The sequence below is a fragment of the Bombyx mandarina genome, chromosome A1 (assembly GCF_030267445.1).
Source record: "Bombyx mandarina strain Sakado chromosome A1, ASM3026744v2".
NCBI lineage: Eukaryota > Metazoa > Arthropoda > Insecta > Lepidoptera > Bombycidae > Bombyx > Bombyx mandarina.
Genome location: NC_143234.1, coordinates 7,379,805 through 7,400,470, shown reverse-complemented (window position 1 = coordinate 7,400,470; position 20,666 = coordinate 7,379,805). Strand labels below are relative to the sequence as shown.

General features: G+C 37.6%; 3 protein-coding genes across 4 annotated transcripts in view; all 3 read left to right on the top strand.

Moving 5' to 3' along the window:
• The window catches only part of FoxP (forkhead box transcription factor P), a 210,920-nt gene that overhangs the window by 142,741 nt on the left and 47,513 nt on the right, over positions 1 to 20,666 (top strand). The window lies entirely within an intron of this gene.
• Vgn (vitellogenin) lies at positions 1,931 to 14,182 on the top strand. Its single transcript, XM_028188332.2, has 7 exons — positions 1,931 to 1,997; positions 7,258 to 9,499; positions 9,594 to 9,801; positions 9,883 to 10,867; positions 10,955 to 11,824; positions 12,533 to 12,716; positions 13,015 to 14,182. The coding sequence occupies exons 1-7, from the start codon at positions 1,967 to 1,969 to the stop codon at positions 13,832 to 13,834; spliced, it is 5,340 nt and encodes a 1,779-aa protein (XP_028044133.2). The 5' UTR covers positions 1,931 to 1,966; the 3' UTR covers positions 13,835 to 14,182.
• The window catches only part of Treh-2 (trehalase-2), an 80,572-nt gene continuing 75,660 nt past the window's right edge, over positions 15,755 to 20,666 (top strand). For both annotated transcript variants that reach the window (XM_028188530.2, XM_089739882.1), the window contains exon 1: positions 15,755 to 16,026. The gene's annotated coding sequence lies outside the window, so the exon portion shown is untranslated. The remainder of the gene's footprint in view (positions 16,027 to 20,666) is intronic.

Genomic DNA, 20,666 nt, shown 5'->3' with positions numbered 1-20,666 from the left:
AATCTACATGTTATATATTTCCCGTTACCAGACTTAAGGCGGTTGACTGACTGAAATAAATCAAATTAAAAGCCTGAACCACCACTACGTATCTCCAAGATTACTGGTAGTAGGACCTCTTGTGAACCCGCGCGGGTAGGTACCAGCACCCCGCCTATTTCTACCGTGAAGCAGTAATGCGTTTCGGTTTGAAAGGTGGGGCAGCCGTTGTAACTTGAGACATATTAACAGATAGGTTGACATTCCACCGGTTATTAATTGATTTCAGAGCTGATTTCAGATAGTAAGGTACTGTTCGGACAAAATTTTACCAGTTCTGCCCTTGAAACCAGAGAAAGGCTCCACTGCATGAGTACCATCCGTATAGTACATATTGTTTTCCACGAGCGAAATTTCAACATTATCTTTCGACTAAAACGGAAAATGAAAGAAAATTGTTATTATTGATTGTCGATTTCTAATAGAAAAGATGATAAATAGATCACGAATTAGAAAGGTTTGGGAATACGATTCGTAAAAACAAAGAATATACTTATAACATTTTTGTTTTAGTAGTAGTAGTGTAGTAGTAGTATTTTTTTTTATTTTTTTTATTTTTTTTTATTGCCTTTGTAGGCAGACGATCATACGGCCCACCTGATGGTGAGTGGTTACCGTCGCCCATGGACTTCAGCAATGCCAAGGGCAGAGCCAAGCCGCTGCCTACCGCTTAATACTCTCCACAAGCCTCGTTTGAAGAAGGACATGTCATAGCGCTCGGGAAACACCGTGGAGGGGAGCTCATTCCATAGCCGGATGGTACGTGGCAAAAAAGATCTCTGGAAACGCACTGTGGATGACCGCAGTGGCTCCAGGTAGTATGGATGGACTCTACTCCGGTGGCGGGCGGTGCGATGGTAAAAACGAGACGTTGGTATCATCTCGAACAATTCCTACTCAATAGTAGTAGTAATAGTAGTGTAGTTTTTATGAAGACTTGATGATATTGGTGAAACCGCTAGCATAACTTACTAACAAGAACGCATTGTTGTCACGTGGCAAAATTAGGCAGGACCGTATTGGCTTACGACATTCCCGATACAGCTCTAGGATCGTAAGCGATACACCACATCACGATACATCACATACCCGATTCTGTAGACCGAATGTTAAACAGTCGACGTCGCCCAAAACACGTCATTACGGATCCTCCCGATCTATTTACCGTTCTCGTCGAACCCGTCGCTTGCGACGAAGGGATCGACGAGCGAATTAACCCATAGACACAGCCCACTGAGTTTCTTGCCGGATCTTCTAGGTGGGTCGCGTTTCCGATCCGGTGGTAGATTCTGCGAAACACGGCTCTTGCTGGGGCCAGTGTTAGCAACACTCCGGTTTGAACCCCGTGAGCTCACCTACACGTTAGGGTGAACCTGAAATAGCCTCTCAAGGCTATCAGCATAGGTAGGAAAAAAAAGCAATTTTGTCCATATTCCTATAATTCGAAATTCCAGTTTTTTTTTTTATTGCCTTTGTAGGCAGACGGGCATACGGCCCACCTGATGGTGAGTGGTTACCGTCGCCCATGGACTTCAGCAATGCCAGGGGCAGAGCCAAGCCGCTGCCTACCGCTTAACACTCTCCACAAGCCTCGTTTGAAGAAGGACATGTCATAGCGCTCGGGAAACACCGTGGAGGGGAGCTCATTCCATAGCCGGATGGTACGCGATCTTTCGCGTTCTAATTTTTATTTTATTAAAAGCGAATATTCGCGCTTCATTTGACTCCCCGCCCCAGTTCCCTCAAATTTCAGTCTCCACAAAAACAAAGGAATAAGAAAATGATTCGTTACATTGTGTTTATCTGCGTTTACTATCTAGGGTCACAGTTCTGGGACACGTGTACCCTCCCTATATAAAGGGGGTGACCTGGCCAGAGATGTTCAGATCCCTTCGGAGCTCAGCAGACTGACAGCGGAGCTAGTACAATGAAGCTATTCGTCTTGGCGGCAATTATAGGTAAGATAATTCCTTATTACACAATCACTGCGTTTTTTTATTTCGAATGTGCAACTGCAATTGCGTTTTTGATGTATGTTTATTTGTAATATGATAGAATATTTCTCTTTTTAATCACAATAAACAAATAAGCGTTCAATACAATATAAATATTTGTAATTGTAATCGCTTCAAGGCAGTCGTGCACGGAAATAAATTATTTATTATCGTAATTGAGAAATTATGTATTACACAAATGCATTATTTAAATAATTCACGATGCTCACGCGATTTATTTATGTCTAAAATAATTTTCGAGGTAAATTTAAATAGAAACTCTTAGTACTGACTGATACAAAATCATAAGCGAGCGAAATTATATTCAAAAGCATGTAATGTAAATTTTGCGTGTAATGTAAATTAAGATTTTTTTTTATTGCTTAGATGGATGGACGAGCTCACAGCCCACCTGGTGTTAAGTGGTTACTGGAGCCCATAGACATCTACGACGTAAATGCGCCACCCACCCTAAGATATAAGTTATAAGATCTCAGTATAGTTACAACGGCTGCCCTACACTTTAGATCGAAACGCATCACTGCTTCACGGCAGAAATAGGCAGGGCGAATAGAAAGCCTAATAGTTGTCTTGAGATAGTCTTGAGGGAACGCAGGCTACCTACCTACCTGTTCTTTATATCGTCCGTCCCAGAAAAACTAACTCATTTAAAACTTTATATTTGTACTTAATTTTCCTTTAGATTGAGGTATTGTTTTAATTCACTAAAGTATATGAAACGGTATTAAAGACATCTTTACCTTTTGAAAAATAGTAAAGTTTGATTGACCCATTGTCTCCGCTATGATCGCGGTAGTAACCGCATTGTTCATTGCATAATCCAAAATGTCATAATTTACATTTACATTATTTACAATGTACAACGTTATTTTATCTCTTTGCACTTTATCAAGCCAATAATTACAATAGTTATTATAATTCATTGTTAATTTCATATATGTAAATAAATAAATAATTACTAACAATCACGCCACATTAACTGGTCCCGTGCTAAGTTCGTAAAGAACTTGTGTTACAGGTACCAGATAACGGAAATAAATGTAAGATTTTTATTATACACGTACATATATTTAATATACATCCATAACCCTGGAAAAGACATTTTATATTTATCATACAAATATCTTCCCTTGGCGAGATTCGAACCCACGGCCCCTTGTGTAGTGACTATGTCACTTACTACTACACCAGAAGACCGTTAAACTACTTGTTGCTACTACTACTAGTTGTAGCAACTAATTCACGTCATTTCGGATCCTCCCGATCCACTTACGGTTTTTTTAGGAAACTCAAGCACCGGTCACCGTTCTCGTCGAACCCGTCGCTTGCGACGAAGGGCTCGACGAGTAAGTTAACCCTCAGACACAGCCCACTGAGTTTCTCGCCGGATCTTCTCAGTGGGTCGCGTTTCCGATCCGGTGGTAGATTCTGCGAAGCACGGCTCTTGCTAGGGTTCGTATTAGCAACGTCATCAGGTTTGAGCCCCGTGAGCTCACCTACTAGTTAAGGTTCCGCTGAAATAGCCTCTCAAGGCTATCAGGTTAGGTAGGAAAGAAAAAAAAAAAAACTGATTATACGTGTCGATATCAGTCGAATTTGAAAATTAATATTATTTATATTGAAAGCTATGCATTAAATTCTAAGCTAAGAATTCAACTACATAAATCCTATATTCAAATTTGATTTTGAAATTTAGGTGGGTCCTTTTCGAATTCTTCTTATAAAAATTATGGACCAAAAAAATTAAAGACAATTGGTTGTCAGAAGAATCTTCATCATCTTGTCTCAGAAGCCCACTTCTTGGCTGCAGTTTGTTTATAAAAACGAGTTTCTTTTCTGACTAAAGAAAAAAAAATAGATCCTATACAGTCTACCTCTATCGTACCTCAATAACTTAGAACCTTCTAAGCACACGGTCTAAAAATCCGTAGTCCAAAGGCGCGGAGTAATTCTATCAAGACGTTAGCGCATCTTAATGCGTGTAGTTAGTGTCATGGATAGATGGCATGTGTTTAAATCATGCAGACAAGTAAATATTAGACATATGTATATTATCTGTATCATTTACATATATATACTAGCTGTACCCGTCCGCTTCGCTGGGAATTTAAAATTAACATTATTATTTCTCATCCCCACAAAGATTCTCATCATTAACGCCCTCGCAAGTGGTATAGGGAGTCCAACACTCATATAAATATTAGCCTACCCATTGAGTACATGTATTTTCTACATGGATACCAAGTTTCAAGTCAATCGGATGCATGGTTCAGTAGTTATAACGGAACATCTGTAAAACCACTGTAGATTTATATATTAGTATAGATACACATATATATTATGTTTCGGTATCCTATAAAGCATTTTATTTTCTAAATAATATTCTAAAGAAATACAGAAGAGTATAGCATAGGAACATCTGCCGTTAGGGGCGCTTTTCCAACTGCATACAAATTTGAGTTAATTTTTACGATATAGAGGACGTTAAATAACTTGCACTAAGCACTCAGGTTATTGTGCTTATAATGTCAAAACAATCCAGAACCCAAATTTCACTTCGTGGACAGTGAAACACTGTACATCTTCATATTTTACAGCTTCATTCTCAGAGTACGAAACAATGTAATCTTTTTTACTAGTGGTATGGTAATTTGTGAGCCTTCACGGGTGGATACTATGCCCATTTCTGCCGTGAAGCAGTAATGCGTTTCGGTTTGAAGGGTTAGACAGACGTTGTACTGTAAAACTGAGACTTAGGACTCATATCTCAAGGTGAGTTGGCAGCGTTTACGTCGTTGATGTCTATGGGCTCTGGTAATCAGTTAACACCAGGCGGGCTGCGGGGGTATATTGAATGGAAGTGGCACATGCGGCTCAGCTTACGTATGCAAACAAATAATCAATTTGTTTTTATTACATTACAATGTAGGTAATTTAATAATTTGCGAATGTTTTTATAGTTATATTGTTGTTTGGTTTGAATTGTTTACGTGAATTTCTGATATTTTATGCAGTGAATGGCCTTTTCTCTCAGTTTGACAATGTGACACAAATATGATAATGATTATCTATAACTTATCGTATCGCCATTTTTTTTTAACATCAATTGTTACTAGAGATAGAGAGAGAGAGATAAAAAAGCCTGGATTTGCATGTTTAGCTTCTATATGTTTTTTTTCGTTTGAAATTTGTATGAGTCTTCTTAGTTGTACTCTTGTCATTGTTACTGTCGATGTGCAATTGAGACTTCGTTAAAAAGACATCAATAACAATTTTTTTAATAGTAAAATATTATGTAATTACATTAATTCTACTTTATTATTCTCTCATAAAATTAAGTTACTGGAAAAGAGATTTGATTAAAAATATTTCTCTATACACATTATTGTTTCAACGATAGCTTAGTTACAATCTAACAGCTTTATAGGTCTATGAAATGCTTTGCTTTCGTCGATAGATTTGCGAAAGAAATTTAAAATATAATATTCACTGGCATTGCGAATTGTTTTGAACGATAAACGAATAAAATACGAAAGAAAATACAACTTAAGTTTCAGATTTAAAGATTGCGTGTCGATTGAAAATGAGAGAGCCCTTAATTTTGTTAGAAAAAATAGACGCTCACTATTTGGAAGGCAGCGATCCTTTTTGATTAGAACGACAACTTTTTTTATAAAATTTCCGCAGTTGGTTCACGCTTGAAGGGCAACGGTGAGTTGCTTTGGCAAAATTTAACGAAACAAGGATGCATTTGAAGTTGTGATGTAAGCTCCAGTAACGTCTTGATAAGATAGCATTGGTTTCGGTTTAGTGGTTGGGGTTGGTTCGGCTTGAGTGAACGTGCTCACAGTCCTAGTGGTAAATGGTTATCAGTAGTGTTATACCCATAGACACAGCCCACTGAGTTTCTCGCCGGATCTTCTCAGTGGGTCGCGTTTCCGATCCGGTGGTAGATTCTGCGAATCACTGCTCTTGCTAGGGCCAGTGTTAGCAATACTCCCGGTTTGAGCTCCGGGAGCTCACCTACACGCCAAGGAGAAGCTGAAATAGCCTCTCAAGGCTATCAGCATAGGTAGGAAAAAAAGTGTTCAAGCCCACCACCTGAGCTGCTGCGTTCATCAATAGAACGTTCTAGACTTTGCTCTCTCTTAAATTTGTTCTTCGAACGCCATGTTCGCTTTGAGGCTCGGACTACACCAATTTCGACTTACGGACAATGTGACTAAAGTTCTTGATTTAAAGAATCCCGATGCTGGTGTTAAGCGGTTAACGGTATTCATAGACAACAAAAACTTGAGGTCTAAATCTAATTCGTAACGTATAACGTCTCAAACAGTAACACATGCATAGTTGTTTCGCAGCAGAAATAGTTAGCCCGCTGAGTTTCTCGCCGGATCTTCTCAGCGGGTCGCGATTCCGATCCGGTAGTAGATTCATTCGCGAAACAATTGCTCTTGAGTTGTTAGGTCTCCTTCGGAGGCGCTCGGGCAGTTGTTAGCAAATCCCACCCCTCTTGGCTGAGCCTTTGCTCGCCCACCTGTCCTGGTGAAACTGGAAAGGCCTTCGGGCCACCAGTAAACTTTCAATCATAAAAAAAAAAAAAAAAAAAAAAGAAATAGTGCGTGGTTGTATGCTCTAGTTTTTTTTATTCCTTCTTAGTGGAATTCTTTCGTTAACACTTTAAAGAATTTGGCAAATTTGGTACTGCCTGCGGGTTTTCGAATCGTGCGATACAAGCATACCTCGTGTCTCATTCTTTTGGGAAAAGACTGATCTTAATGCTACTACAAAACGTAACCAAGCGTAATGGAACAGTGTTGACACTTGTAATTACAATTATTTTTAATACGCTTTTATTAGCTCCAGACGTATGTATGTAACGGAATCTTTGAACATGATTTTGACCCCCTTCAAAACGTCGGATTAACTCGAAATTTGGTATACTTATTAAAGACTGATGACAATATAATGTTTAAAAAAAAATACAAAAAGAAAAACATTGTAAAAATTGAAATTCAACTAAAAAATTAAAAATAAATAATAGTTTAACAACACTTTTTTACAATAAAATCATTTTTTCTTACACTATTTTTAATTGAAATGTATTAAAATTTATATTCTATTTTGTAGTTGGATTTTCTATTAGCGTATTTTGTTAGTTTTTTTAAACTATTTTTTTTAAATTATTAATTTTCGTTTACAGCCGCCGTGTCCTCGGATCGGTTTAGCAGCCAGAGCCAGTCCACAGGCGGACAAACATATCCATCACCTTGGCAGGTTGGCAAACAATACCGGTATGAGGTCACTTCTCGCACTTTGGCGCACTTGCAGGAGGGTCCAAGCAGCGGAAGCGCTTTCAAAGCACAATTCACAATCCGGGTAAAGAGTCCTGGCCGACTCCAAGCGAAACTAGAGAATCCACAGCATGGTAACTTCAATGAGCAACTCCCTGACCCGAGGGAACTGCCTGTTGATCTCAAGTACCAACCTACGCCGAACATCGATAAGGTATTCGAAATTGAAATTGACGGAGGTCGAATCGTAAGCCTCGATTTTCCAACTTCAGTTCCTGTCCCCCAAGAGAATTTAATAAAGGGTCTTATCAGCGCTCTGCAACTTGACACGTCGGCTCACAGAGTCATTCACGACTCTCAAAACAACTACGACAGAGAACAGCAACAGGGCCTTTTCAGGAAAATGGAAACTGATGTGACTGGCGATTGTGAGACGCTGTACACGGTATCTCCTGTTGCTTCAGAATGGCGGCGAGAGCTTCCGAAGTTCGCTAACGAACAGGACCCTGTTGAGGTTACAAAGAGCACAAATTACGGTCACTGTCACCACCGGGTCGCTTATCACTTCGGAGTGCCGGTCGGTGCTGAGTGGACTGGGACAGCGCACAAAACCCAAGAACAACAGCTCATTGGCCGCGCTACTTACTCCCGTATTTTAACAGGCAAAGAGGGACCTATTTACAAAGCTGAAACCACGAGCACCGTTCATGTCCACCCTCATCTTTATGGTAAACAGAAAGCCGAAGTATACAGTCACGTCCATATGGAACTGATTTCAGTAGATCAAGACAGTGGGGCTGAATGGCCGAGAGCTGAAGCGATGCGTCCTGCTCAAAGCATTTTATATTCCTTAAGCACAAAACAAATGACTAAGCATTATGAGTCTTCTTCGTCATCGTCTTCTTCGGAATCTCACGAATTCAATTTCCCAGAGCAACACGAACACCCGCATCAAACCAATCAACGGTCGCGTCGTTCTTACACGAGATCTAAATTGGTGACTGTTCACAAAGTACTAAAAAAACGCAGCAGTGAAAGCTCGTCTGGTTCTTCAAGTTCAAGTGCGGATTCATCTTCAGCGTACATTAATGATGACATCCCGGACATTGATGAGCCGGCGTATGCAGCATTATATATGAGCCCTCAACCTCACGCGGACAAAAAGCAGAATGCAATGAACGCACAAAAGATTCTTCAAGACATTGCACAACAGTTGCAAAATCCTAATAATATGCCTAAATCTGATTTCTTATCCAAATTTAATATCCTCGTTCGGCTTATCGCCAGTATGAGCACCGAACAGCTCAGCCAAACTAGTAGAAGCATTGAAACTGCGAAGACTTCGAACAATATCATTAAATCTGACATGTGGATGATATTCCGTGATGGTGTCACTCAAGCTGGTACGTTGCCAGCTTTCAAACAAATTCAGTCTTGGATTGAGAACAAAAAAATCCAAGAGGAAGAAGCTGCACAAGTAGTCGCTGCTTTGCCTAGGACCCTACGCTACCCCACTAAGCAAATTATGACACAGTTCTTCAATTTTGCCAGAAGTCCTGCAGTCAAAGACCAAATGTTCCTAAATTCGAGTGCCCTGATGGCTGCCACAAAATTGATAAATTTGGGCCAAGTTAATAACTATACCGCTCACTCTTATTATCCGACACACATGTATGGTCGCCTTACGCACAAACATGACGCTTTTGTTCTCGAAGAAATTTTGCCTACTCTAGCAGCGGACTTGAAAGCATCCGTTGAATATAAAGATAGTACGAAAGCTCAAGTTTACATTCAAGCTATTGGTAATTTGGGTCATCGCGAAATACTCAAAGTCTTCGCTCCATATTTGGAAGGAAAAGTTGAAATATCTACTTATCTTCGCACTCATATTGTGAAGAATTTAAAAACTTTGGCCAAGCTAAGAGATCGGCAGGTACGTGCTGTCCTGTTTAGCATTTTGAGAAACACGGCTGAGCCATATCCTGTTAGAGTTGCAGCGATCCAGAGTATATTCATAAGCCACCCCACCGGAGAAATGATGCAAGCTATGGCTGAAATGACCCACAACGATCCCAGTGTAGAAGTTCGGGCTGTTCTTAAATCCGCCATTTTATCAGCTGCTGAATTACAACACCCACGCAATTTTGATCTGTGAGTTTATTTTACCGTATATTTTTAAACTCTCTCTCATTGGAAAAATATTTACACGGTTATTTTTAATATTTCTTTTTTTTTTGCATTTCAGATCTAGAACGGCTCAAGCTGCTAGATACTTGGTTACAAATGAAGAATTTGGTTACCAGCATTCATTTAAGTTTATTGATGATAGCTACGACGAAGATAACGACATTGGGACTTTCGTTATTTCCCACATCGGTAGCGAGGATAGTCTTCTGCCAAAAGATTTTAAAATCGTCACCAATTCCAAAGGAGGAGCCTGGGAAAGAAACACAGTAGGATTATTTAATAATATTTTTTTAAATAGTCTTCAATTTTTTAAGCAGTTAATTATTGTACGGTCTTGTTTTTTACAGATTGAAGCATCATTCTCTAGTGCTGAACGTTTCTTAGACTACTTAAGGGACTCGGTATTTGCACCTCACCCTAAATTCGATAGAGCTCACAAATATTCCGCTGAGAAAATCGCTAAGCTCTTAAATATAAAGAATGATGAGGAAGAGCCTTTAGAAGCATCTTTTTATGTCGATTTCATGAACAACCAGAGATTATTCAGTTTCAGCGAATCCGACCTACAGCAGTTGTCCCAATATATTAGCGAATACATGAAAAAAGTAGAGAGTGGCGCTGAAAAGCATTACACAAAAGTTTATAACCAGGATCAAGTTTCAATAATGTTCCCAGTAGCATCTGGTATGCCATTCATCTTTAAATATAAAGAACCGGCTGTGATTCATTTCCAAAGCAAACTCAAAGGAAAATTTTCATTCCCGTCAAAGGATAACAAATATTACGAGGCAAACATGAATAAAGACGTGCAATTCACATACGCCAGGAATATTGACGGAAACGTTGGTTTTATGGATACCCTTAGCAACCAATATTCCAGTGTAGGTGTTGTGAATAAACTCCAATTTAACATACCGTTCAAATTCGGAATCGAAATAAAATCTGGACTAATAAAGCTCAGAGTCGAACCTCTGCATCCAGACCAGGATCAGACCTTAGTTCATTATAGTGTTTGGCCGTACAGTGCCAGCCAAAAGAAGGATTCCCTTGTTGCAATCTCTCAAGATCCAGCTACCAAAATTGTCGAACGTAGAAGCAAGGTATTTTCAGTAGATTCTAAGTACGGTCAATCCACACATGCCGTAATCTACGCGCAAGGATACACATACTCTTCCGACTGGAGGAACTTTGGCGCTAAGTTTACTTCCCGTGACTATTTTACCAACTTAGCGTCACTACTGACACAGGAGGATATCGCTCTGACCCACTTCAACTTAAAACACCTTTGCAAACAATCACAGAGTAAGGCTTTAACCATTACCGCTTATTATGGTAAGTAATTTGTGCGTCAAGTTTTTTAAGTAACCTAAGCTTACTAATCTGCCGATTATTCATATTGCTGGCCATATGTTTTTTCAGATGAATACTACAACCAACAGAACAGCGGTAAATTAACAGACGCTACTGATCGCAACGACCTCAGTCCGAACAGCGAAACACGTCGAGCCGAAATGGTGAAACTAGTTTCTGCTGGCATTAACAAAGCTAGAGTGAGAGTTGTGGATTTGAGTGCTAGCTTTGAGGGCAGTCAAGATCAGCATTACGTTTTCACTGGCACCTGGGGTGATAGTCCGGTCGATTCAAAGGTTCAAGGAATGTTATTTGCTGGCACAAAGCAAGGAAACCAACAAATAAACGCTGTATTTACCACTACGAAGCCGGAGATTCATTCCCTAAGCTTTTCGAAGGCTTTACAGAGCGATTTGAGGGCTCCTTTCGGAATGCACTTCAAGTACGGCCAGAGTGGAGAGATCCGTGTCTCCGGAAGCCTCGATCGTACCAAAAAATATACAACTGAACTAGAAAATCATCCTCTCGCCAAGCAATGCTCTCAACAAACCACCCTCAATAACTTCTACCAAGATTCTTGTCACAAAGCTATCGTTATGGCTCATGCGCCTGATCATGTGGGATTCTCCGTCTCATTCCAAGACATGAGTCCTCAATACAGAAACTTCTCCTACCATACATACAGACTCTATGAGTACTTAGGTTACTGGTACACTGAAGCTAATCCTTTGAAACTAACTCAACATGGTAAAATGGACTTCAACATTGATTTCTCGTACTTCGATCGTACTTACACCGTCGATATTGCATCCCCATCTGGAGAGGTACGAATGAGGGACATGCCAATTGTAACAATGGCACCTGGTGCTTTGTCTTTCTACCAACCGCTAAAAGCTTATGAACTCGTTGCCAATTACTTCACTGGCCACCAATATCAACGTAAGTTTCGTTTGTAAAATGATTTAAACATATGTACATACATAGTTATATATACAGTTATACATACATAGTTATTTAACAATCATAATAACATTACTGGTGGTAGGACCTCTTGTGAGTCCGCGCGGGTAGGTACCACCGTCCTGCTTATTCCTGCCGTGAAGCAGTAATGCGTTTGAAGGGTGGGGCAGCCGTTGTGACTATACTGAGACCTTAGAACTATATCTCAAGGTGTGTGGCGCATTTACGTTGTAGATGTCTATGGGCTCCAGTAACCACTTAACACCAGGTGGGCTGTGAGCTCGTCCACACACCTAAGCAATAAAAAAAAAATTAAAAAAAATCTTGAAGGGGCTAATAATAAAATTTTTACAATTACGAATCGTTTTAAACTGTCTCGATTCTCAATATTGAAAATACTATATTATTACATTAGGGAAACGATCCTATGATTTTTACTTTTAATGAACTACCCGCTTCACAAATTTATAAAAAGATTATTGTTTAAAATATGAATTACATATATGCTCTTTCTGATGACAAGCTGTCACTATCACCCACGGATATCAGCTACAACACGCGTCTCAGATAGAAGACGTAACATAGATCCGATATTTAATTTAGAGATGACATACCGCACGGTTTCAAAAAAAATTCTCATTAACTAAATATTGTGATTATTCAAATGTTTTGTCTTTGTTCTTACAGCCTACTGTTCTATCGACGGCACAAGGATACATACCTTCAGTAATCGCAGCTACGAATATCCCCTATCTCGATCCTGGCACGTAGTCATGCAGGACGAGTCTACTCAACGCGGCAACTGGCACGAGTTGGCTATCTTGTCCAGGAGGCAACAGAGAGATCAACAGGAGATCTATATTTCTTACAAGTTAGTATTCTCATATAGCTAATGACTTTTTTATATTAACGCAGATTTTAAAATATTTTTTTTTAATTGCTTAGTTGGGTGGAGGAGCTCACGGCCCATGTGAAGTGGTAGCCGGAACCCATAGACATCTACCACGTTAATGCCGACACCCACCTTGAGACATGAGCTTTAAGGTCTCACTTTTAACTACAATTGCCCCAGCCTTCAAACCGAAATGCATTACTGCTTCACCACAGAAATAGGCAGGGATGTGGTACCTACCTTTTTTGCAAATTTTAAAACTATTTCACGTCAACAGGTCTGAGTCAGGAAAGGATCTTGAGATCGAAATACAACCAGCGTCTGGAGACTCTGCATATCAAGTGAAAGTCACGACGAATACCAAGAAGATCACCGATGATGACCTCACCATGTATTGGGATGATGTCAAGGAGCAACCGTTCTTACAATACCACACCCACAAAGACGGCGTTCTGGTCATAAATATAGAAGACGACAGGATCAGAGCTATATATGACGGCCAGAGATTTGTCGTTTTCACACAGGACTATCGTAATTCGACCAGAGGCATCTGTGGACGTATGAGCGGCGAGCAGCGCGACGACTATCTCACTCCAGAAGGTTTGGTCGACAAGCCTGAGCTATATGCCGCCGCCTACAGCCTTAATGAGGAGAACAGTGACCCCAAAACACAGGAACTGAAGGCTCTAGCAACACAACAAGCTTACTACCCAGAATACAAGTACACAAGCATCCTACGCTCTGACCCAGCTTGGCAAGAAGAATCACAGTCCTCCGGTGAGGATCAATGGCAGTCTGAAACCGTCTATAAGTCTAGAAGCTACGACAAACACAAGGGCGCTTGTGAAGTTAGGCAACAGGTGCAGTTTTATGAGAACCACGGCGATATCTGTATCACTACTTCGAGAGTGCCCTCGTGTCAGTCGCATTGCCGTGCTGGAGACTACAAAATACAGCACGTTCAAGTGACATGTAAATCGAAACTCGACCACGACTTCCGCATGTACAAGGAACAGATCAAAAAGGGCCAGAACCCTGAGGTATCTGGAATACCTAGCGTCAAGCAATTCAAAGTACCGGTAACTTGCCAGCCTTAAATATATTTAGTAGGTAATAATAGTGTTTAATGGGATTACGACGCGGCGCGGTGTGTAACGGACCCTGAATATAATATATAGTATGTTACAACGTTGTTTGGCTTCATATATACTTTCTATCTAAATGTCTATAGTATATTATTAACATTAAGAAAATTTTGAATATATCTTTTGACAATGCGTAACAAAATGTGTATGTCTCTTATTTGTAATTGTGATATTATTCTATGTATTGATTTTTATATAATTAATATTTTTAGTATTATTTTATAAGGTAGACTAGAAATAACGAGCAAACAAGAAAAGTACAAAAAAAAGGAATTTTAAAATAAATGTTTTATCATGTGATCTCGTTGTATTTCATTGACATAAAGTAACCTTTTTTCCAGTTCATTAATGCCGAAAACATTCAGTTAGTCAAATTTAAATGTAGCTTATGCGTCATTCATATAGATAGGTTTTATGTTTCGACTGCCTTTGTCGTATTAGTATCAAGTTTATTAAAATCTCAATTAATATAATAGTCCGCATATTTTGAGACTAATTAATTGGGATGAAATTAAATGAAATTAGATGAGATGAGAAGAAAAAATTTGAAAATACATATTTTTTTAATATGGCAATTGGTTTCTTACGATGTCAGTGTTGCTAATATCGAGATTATAAAATGTTTCTATAGAAATTAATTATCTAACATTTATATCATAAATTAAATTATGGAATGTAATGAAATGAACTTGATTCATTTGAGACTTTAATCAATTGGGATGGATTTTTATTTACTGCTTAGATGAGCGGACGAGGTCATGGCCCACCTGGTGTTATATGATTATCGGACGTCATAGACTTTAACAACGTAAATGGTGCCACCCACCTTGGGACATAAGTTCGAAGAACCTGATAAATGACAAGTTACGTCCAGCAGCTTTATTTAATTTTCCCTCACATATGCACTTTGTCAGATGTTAAACGTTACTACACGTTTAAACCTGAAGAAATCATCAATTTTCTAAATAAAATACGTACATAATCCATATAATTTCGTTTCTCGTGCTCACTGTAAAAAGTCTAAAAACTTGTTATTTTAAGTATGGCAATTGTCTTCATGTGACGCCATTATTGCCAGTGTTGAGTCTAAAACAATCTTCAATCAAATACATATGTCACAGTAAAATAGTGGTATTTATTAGAACATTTCAGTAACTTTTTGCAAGAACCCGAGGAGCTAAGTTTCCCTACAATATGGACTTTGTGAACATATGTGCACACTCCCGGCACACTTTCTATAAAACCACTGAGTTTAAGTGTTTAATGACTATGATTTATGATGATATTACACCTAATAACTATATATTTTAATTCCTGATGGTTTAGGTACTATCATTGTTTAGTATGGACATGAAATTGTCACTTCTTTGAGTTAATTCCGATAGTAATTTATAATATACTTCTTCTCCATCTATACTATTTACTAACACTTACTTATTTATAGAATAAACGACAGTCAGTTTCTACTTTCCCAGCCACAGAACACTATTACTTCTAGCGAATTCCGAGCAGTCAATTATAGTGCTGCCAGCACATAAAATAAACTAGACATCTTCAGGCCCACACATTATTTGACCGAACTCCGGTCCCTAGATCATAGCTAATAAAAACTTTAAGCCTTATTAAATTCTACAAACGTACGTATCATGTCGAAGAATCAGATCGACACTGTTCACGGTAATAAGGAGCATCGAATGGTCAGCATTCCATAATTAATTCCTTTTGATTGACCTACATTTCAACTAACTTACAAACATACAAGCAAACCGTCAGCCAAAGCAAGCAGAATACTAGGGAAAAATAATCATAAAACATAGAGCTAAATCATAATATATAGAGGGTGCAAAATGATTCACTTCAGCATTTTGAAATCAGCTGATTGTCAAAAATGAAACAGCGATTTGTGAATATGTAGTTCTAAGCATTTATTTTAAATCGTGAATTCGTACACTATTCGCCGAGTTTCATGAAATTCGTCCTGTGAAATAGTGAAAACGTAAAAATATAAGTCTATGCCGTAAATTGCGCTCAATACCGATTAATGACTGTTTTGAAATCAGTGTTTAAGTGCATTGGAAAACATTGAAATTCCAAATCACATCAATCAATGTCACAGGCATAAACAGTTGACGGAGATTTAAAAAGTATGTAAGTTTTTTTTTGCATTGATGTTAGTATGTACTTATTCTCTATTTAAATTTGTTGCTTAGAAGCAAATTAATGCTTACTTAATAAACATAAAAAAACGCTTTTCAATAAACATAATATGTGATGTTAAATGAGAAAAAAAGCTAAATTTTGATTATTTTTGAATTTGTACAGTAAATTACTAATGTTTGTTACAAGATTTTGAAATAAGATTATAAGCAGTCATTAAAAAAAAAGATTTTATTTTTATGTTCTAGAAGTATTTATGCTTCATGCTAACTTAGTGAAAGGCATTTAGTTTCATAAAATTTGTTACACCTAATGTCTTCTCAATTATATCAGTTCAGTGAAGGTTCTATAATTTCTTTTTTATGAAGATATTTACTCAGTCATTGTAGGAAATATCGTGTGCCTAAGCTGGTGGGTGGGTTACCATGCTGACTAAAAGGAAACTGAAAAATGGAAATTTGCTATTTTAGTGTAGAAATGACAACCTTTTTGAAAATCAAAGTTGAATTTCGTTTTGTAACTTCACTCTTTTGATTGATAATTCCATAAACATTGCATTGGATAAAGCTATAATAAACACTTCTTAATTTATTTTAGCACCAAGTTTTGTTTTCATGTTGACCAATAAGACTTTGTCAGACTATTTTGCATTTTTAATTGGTACTACCAGTACCAACTTTTACAACTTTTAAAGAATAAAAATAGAACAAAGCACAAGCAATTGTTCTTTTTTTTACCAATGCAAATGGAAGAATTTGATTTGAGTCCTACACCCCAGCCGCGGGCAATTGGATAGAAAGAAGAAGAAGAAGAAAATCAATTGTGGTTGTTATTGAGATCGTTCCAACCTTTGTATATACTCTGCAAATAAGTAGAATTACAGTTTGAAACATATCATAGGCTGTGTGCTGTATGTTTATAAATAGACAGACCATTATCTGAAACCTCACCATTTATTTCCAGCTCACAACCGTCCCTTTAAAATGATAACAGGAGTCCATAAACTGCCCTCATTTTTTTGAGTACTGTAAAATTTCCTACATATTCAAGACAGGCTCACCAACAGTCATAAATATTAATGTTTTGGCTCTGCGTCCCATTACTCTATTTGGATGAGTGAGTTCACAGATCTGATGTTATGTGGCTAGTAGTCGGTATCATAGCGTAAATACCGTCACCCATCTTGAGATGTAAGATCGCAATCTCATTTGCTAAAGCGTTTTACCCTTCGAATGCATGCCTGCTTCACTATATATATAAGCAGGATAGTGATATGTGTTCTTATAGACTATCGGATCACAATATGCCCTGTTATCATCTATTATGAAAAACTATAGGTTGTTGTAATTTTTGGTTTAATCTTTTATTATACCATGTAGTAATTTTATTGTAGAAGTTGTTCCTGGATAAATATTACACATGATAAATCTTCCCTTAGATAAAATTATATAAAATTTCAACAAAAAACTAAATAGACTTCTTCAAAATAAAGTGAGAATGCTATCAATGTAGTCGAAATGAAATAAATGTGCATTAGATATTAAATATAAAAAACTAATGGTCAGATCATGATAAATATAATTATCAGAACCGGTTCACCTAGAAAAGAAAAAGCTGTTGCATGAGAACCTTCTCTTTTTTTCAAGTTGTTTAAAAAATTTCCTGCCTGTGGGGTTTGAACACCGGCACGGTCGCATCGCTCGACACGACGACGACGACACACCAAGCGTCTTATCTTTTAGACCACGATTAACCAAGCGTCTTATCTTTTAGACCACGATTACTAATATTTTCTAAACACGACGGGAAATACGTAAGTCAATTTATAAAAAAAATCTAGTTTCAAATATTCTATTAAAAGCTAACCTTGTCTGTACTGTTTACAAAATAAGAACTACAATGTGCCAAAATGTGATTGCCAATTTTAACGGAATTCTTTGCTTTTTTTTTTAAATGTCACAAGCTCTGTTTCTAATTTCACATTTAACACTGAACTAAAACGATTTTTTCTCCAAATTGTGCCTTCAGATGGTTGCGTGTTCAAATCACGTCGGTGATGTGGTAGGTAGCCTTTAACAAAGATATTTGACAGATGTTTGAATCTCGCTTACGACATTTTCAAGTTAAGCTTGCATATATACAAGATTATACTTTTATAAGAACTTTGTTCTTTATTCTTTATTTGTACACACAGTTAATATAATACACTAATTGCGATAAGATATAAAAATGACGAGCTTAACTCAACAATTGAGTTATAAAGAAGGAAAGCTTTACATGAGTGGGTAGAAGAATACAATCTAATCAATTTACTTATTGATACGATACACAATAATAATAATAATAATAAAAATAAAAATAAAAGTTTGAGTTCGTTTAAAGGAATCGTTTCAAAGCAGTACAGTGTTAACATTTACATAATTCATTTTTTGTACGAGTGGTAACGTCGGTATAAATAGTTTTTAAACTACGGCTAAAACTCGTGTCACAGTTTCGGTTGACTATTCCTAAAAAAATGTATGTCCGCCGGTGTATTTAAATAGTTGTGCCCACACGCAAGGTCATGGCAATGTCACCGTTCTTAGGATAGTCATGTATCAAGAGTCATTGCCAAGATCGCTTATTGTTTTGACCTAATACTGATAAAAAAAAGCATTGAAATTTATATTTCGGGGCTTGCTATTAAAGCTTTGTAGTTTTCAAACTATATTTTCATTTTCGCCACCAAGGCACGTTTTCTCCAAATTTCCTAGTATGCTATTTCGAGCGTGAGTATTGCGTATTATTTTGTTATGAAACAATGGTGTCTCCACGAGATCATTAATCATAAAAAAAACCATTCAGAAGTTACAGATTTGACAACTCACCGTCTTGGTGAAAAAAAACCAAAGAGAACTTTGTGGTATGAAAGCCACGATTAAATATTTTTTTAAAAAGTTAGGTAGTAAAAAAGAAATACTTTATTATTTCACATTCGTTCATTTGTCTTTTAAAACGACCTTCTATATTTTATAACGGCCAATCCTTCAAAAATATAACTTTGCTAAATTATTAGTTCAGGGGCTCAAAGTGTAATATACTTTTTGTATAATACATAATTTCGGTTCTGTTTGATTTTTACGGCCAAAGGACATTCTGGACCGGCTGGTATAAAAAAGATACCGGATACCATAGAGACGAGAGTGTGAGCGCCTCCGTCCATCTTGACGTATAGTGCGGAAGTTCCGTCTTCTATATCTATGATTTTAGTGTTACCTACACAGAAACAATGGAATTAGAAGATTAATTTAATGCATCTAGGTGGGTAGCGACAGTAGCGTTAGTGATTTTTGTGAACTGCTGCAAGTACTTAATACCAGGGGCGCGAACGAGCCTTACCAACTACTGCAATCAAAGGGATTTAAACGTTATTTAATTACGTTTATCTAATAATTTCCAACAGAAAAAATATGGGATAAATAAAAAAGTCTTAAACAAAATAAAATGAGAATTTCATCAATGTAGTCCAAGTCAATATGCCTTATTAGGGATAACTCAATGAAATTTAAATGGGTCCACAAATAATAAAAAAAAGAATCGTCGAAAGCAGTTCACCTAGAAAAACGATCTGAGGTAACACAATTAAAAACAAATGTAGTCATAAAGTCCGAGAAAATGAAGAAATCCAAAAAATAAAAAACGTTTACAATCAATACAAATTGCAAGTCTACTCATTAAATGACTAAAGTACTTTGGTCAACGGTTCCAAGATAAGCCAGTTCCGAGATTCTCCACGAAACAAACTCAGGAACCCGTATTTTTTAAATCCTTTTAATCTTCCTGTTTGTATCGACACATTAAGGATACTTGAATTAAAAATGTAACTTAACACAATAATAATTTTATTTTACTATTAAAATGAGATATAATAGTTTCAAAATCTTAAAAAAAAACACGCTTAATATGTATGTACCTCTATATTTGTTTGCATAAAACGGACTTTTTGAATGTCATTTTTACAACATCAAGACGTCTGATTAACTTACGAAAATTTGCACACGCATCAAGAACAGATAAAAATGCATTCATTTTAATAAAAAACTTCGCTCTAATACCTAGACTTTCTAATTTCCCGCCGAACGGATTTAATTGTCTGCATTTTTTTTTTTTATCTTTCTGCTGTGAGTTCGAACATAGCTTTTCGATAACCGTTATCTCGATTGCTATGTGCCGATTTCGCAGAATTATTGTGATTCACGGACTAGAAATTAAGTACCTATATCTCACGTGGCTCAAAACGCGTAGTCACCATGAGAACGTGCCGAAGGTCACGCCCGCACGGCGGCCAATGGCAACGTGCCGCGGCGAAGGCGCGCCGCTGACGACAAACTTACGCAACAATAATGGCCGCTTGCACTCGTTTCGTGGACTGCATTTTAACTGAACCATTAAAAAACTGAACTATAGTTTTGAAAATTACTAGCTGTACCCGTCCGCTTCGCTTGGCATTTAATATTAACATTACTATTTCTCACCCCCACAAAGATTCTCATCATCAACGCCCCCGCAAGTGGTATAGGGAGTCCAACACTCATAATAAATATTAGCCTATCCATTAAGTACGTGTATTTTCTACATGGATACCAAG

Coding starts and splice junctions, on each gene's coding strand:
- Vgn (XM_028188332.2), top strand. CDS start 1,967: ATGAAGCTATTCGTCTTGGCGGCAATTATAG. Junction 1,998..7,257: donor CGTCTTGGCGGCAATTATAG/GTAAGATAATTC, acceptor TTTCGTTTACAG/CCGCCGTGTCCTCGGATCGG. Junction 11,825..12,532: donor CACTGGCCACCAATATCAAC/GTAAGTTTCGTT, acceptor TTGTTCTTACAG/CCTACTGTTCTATCGACGGC.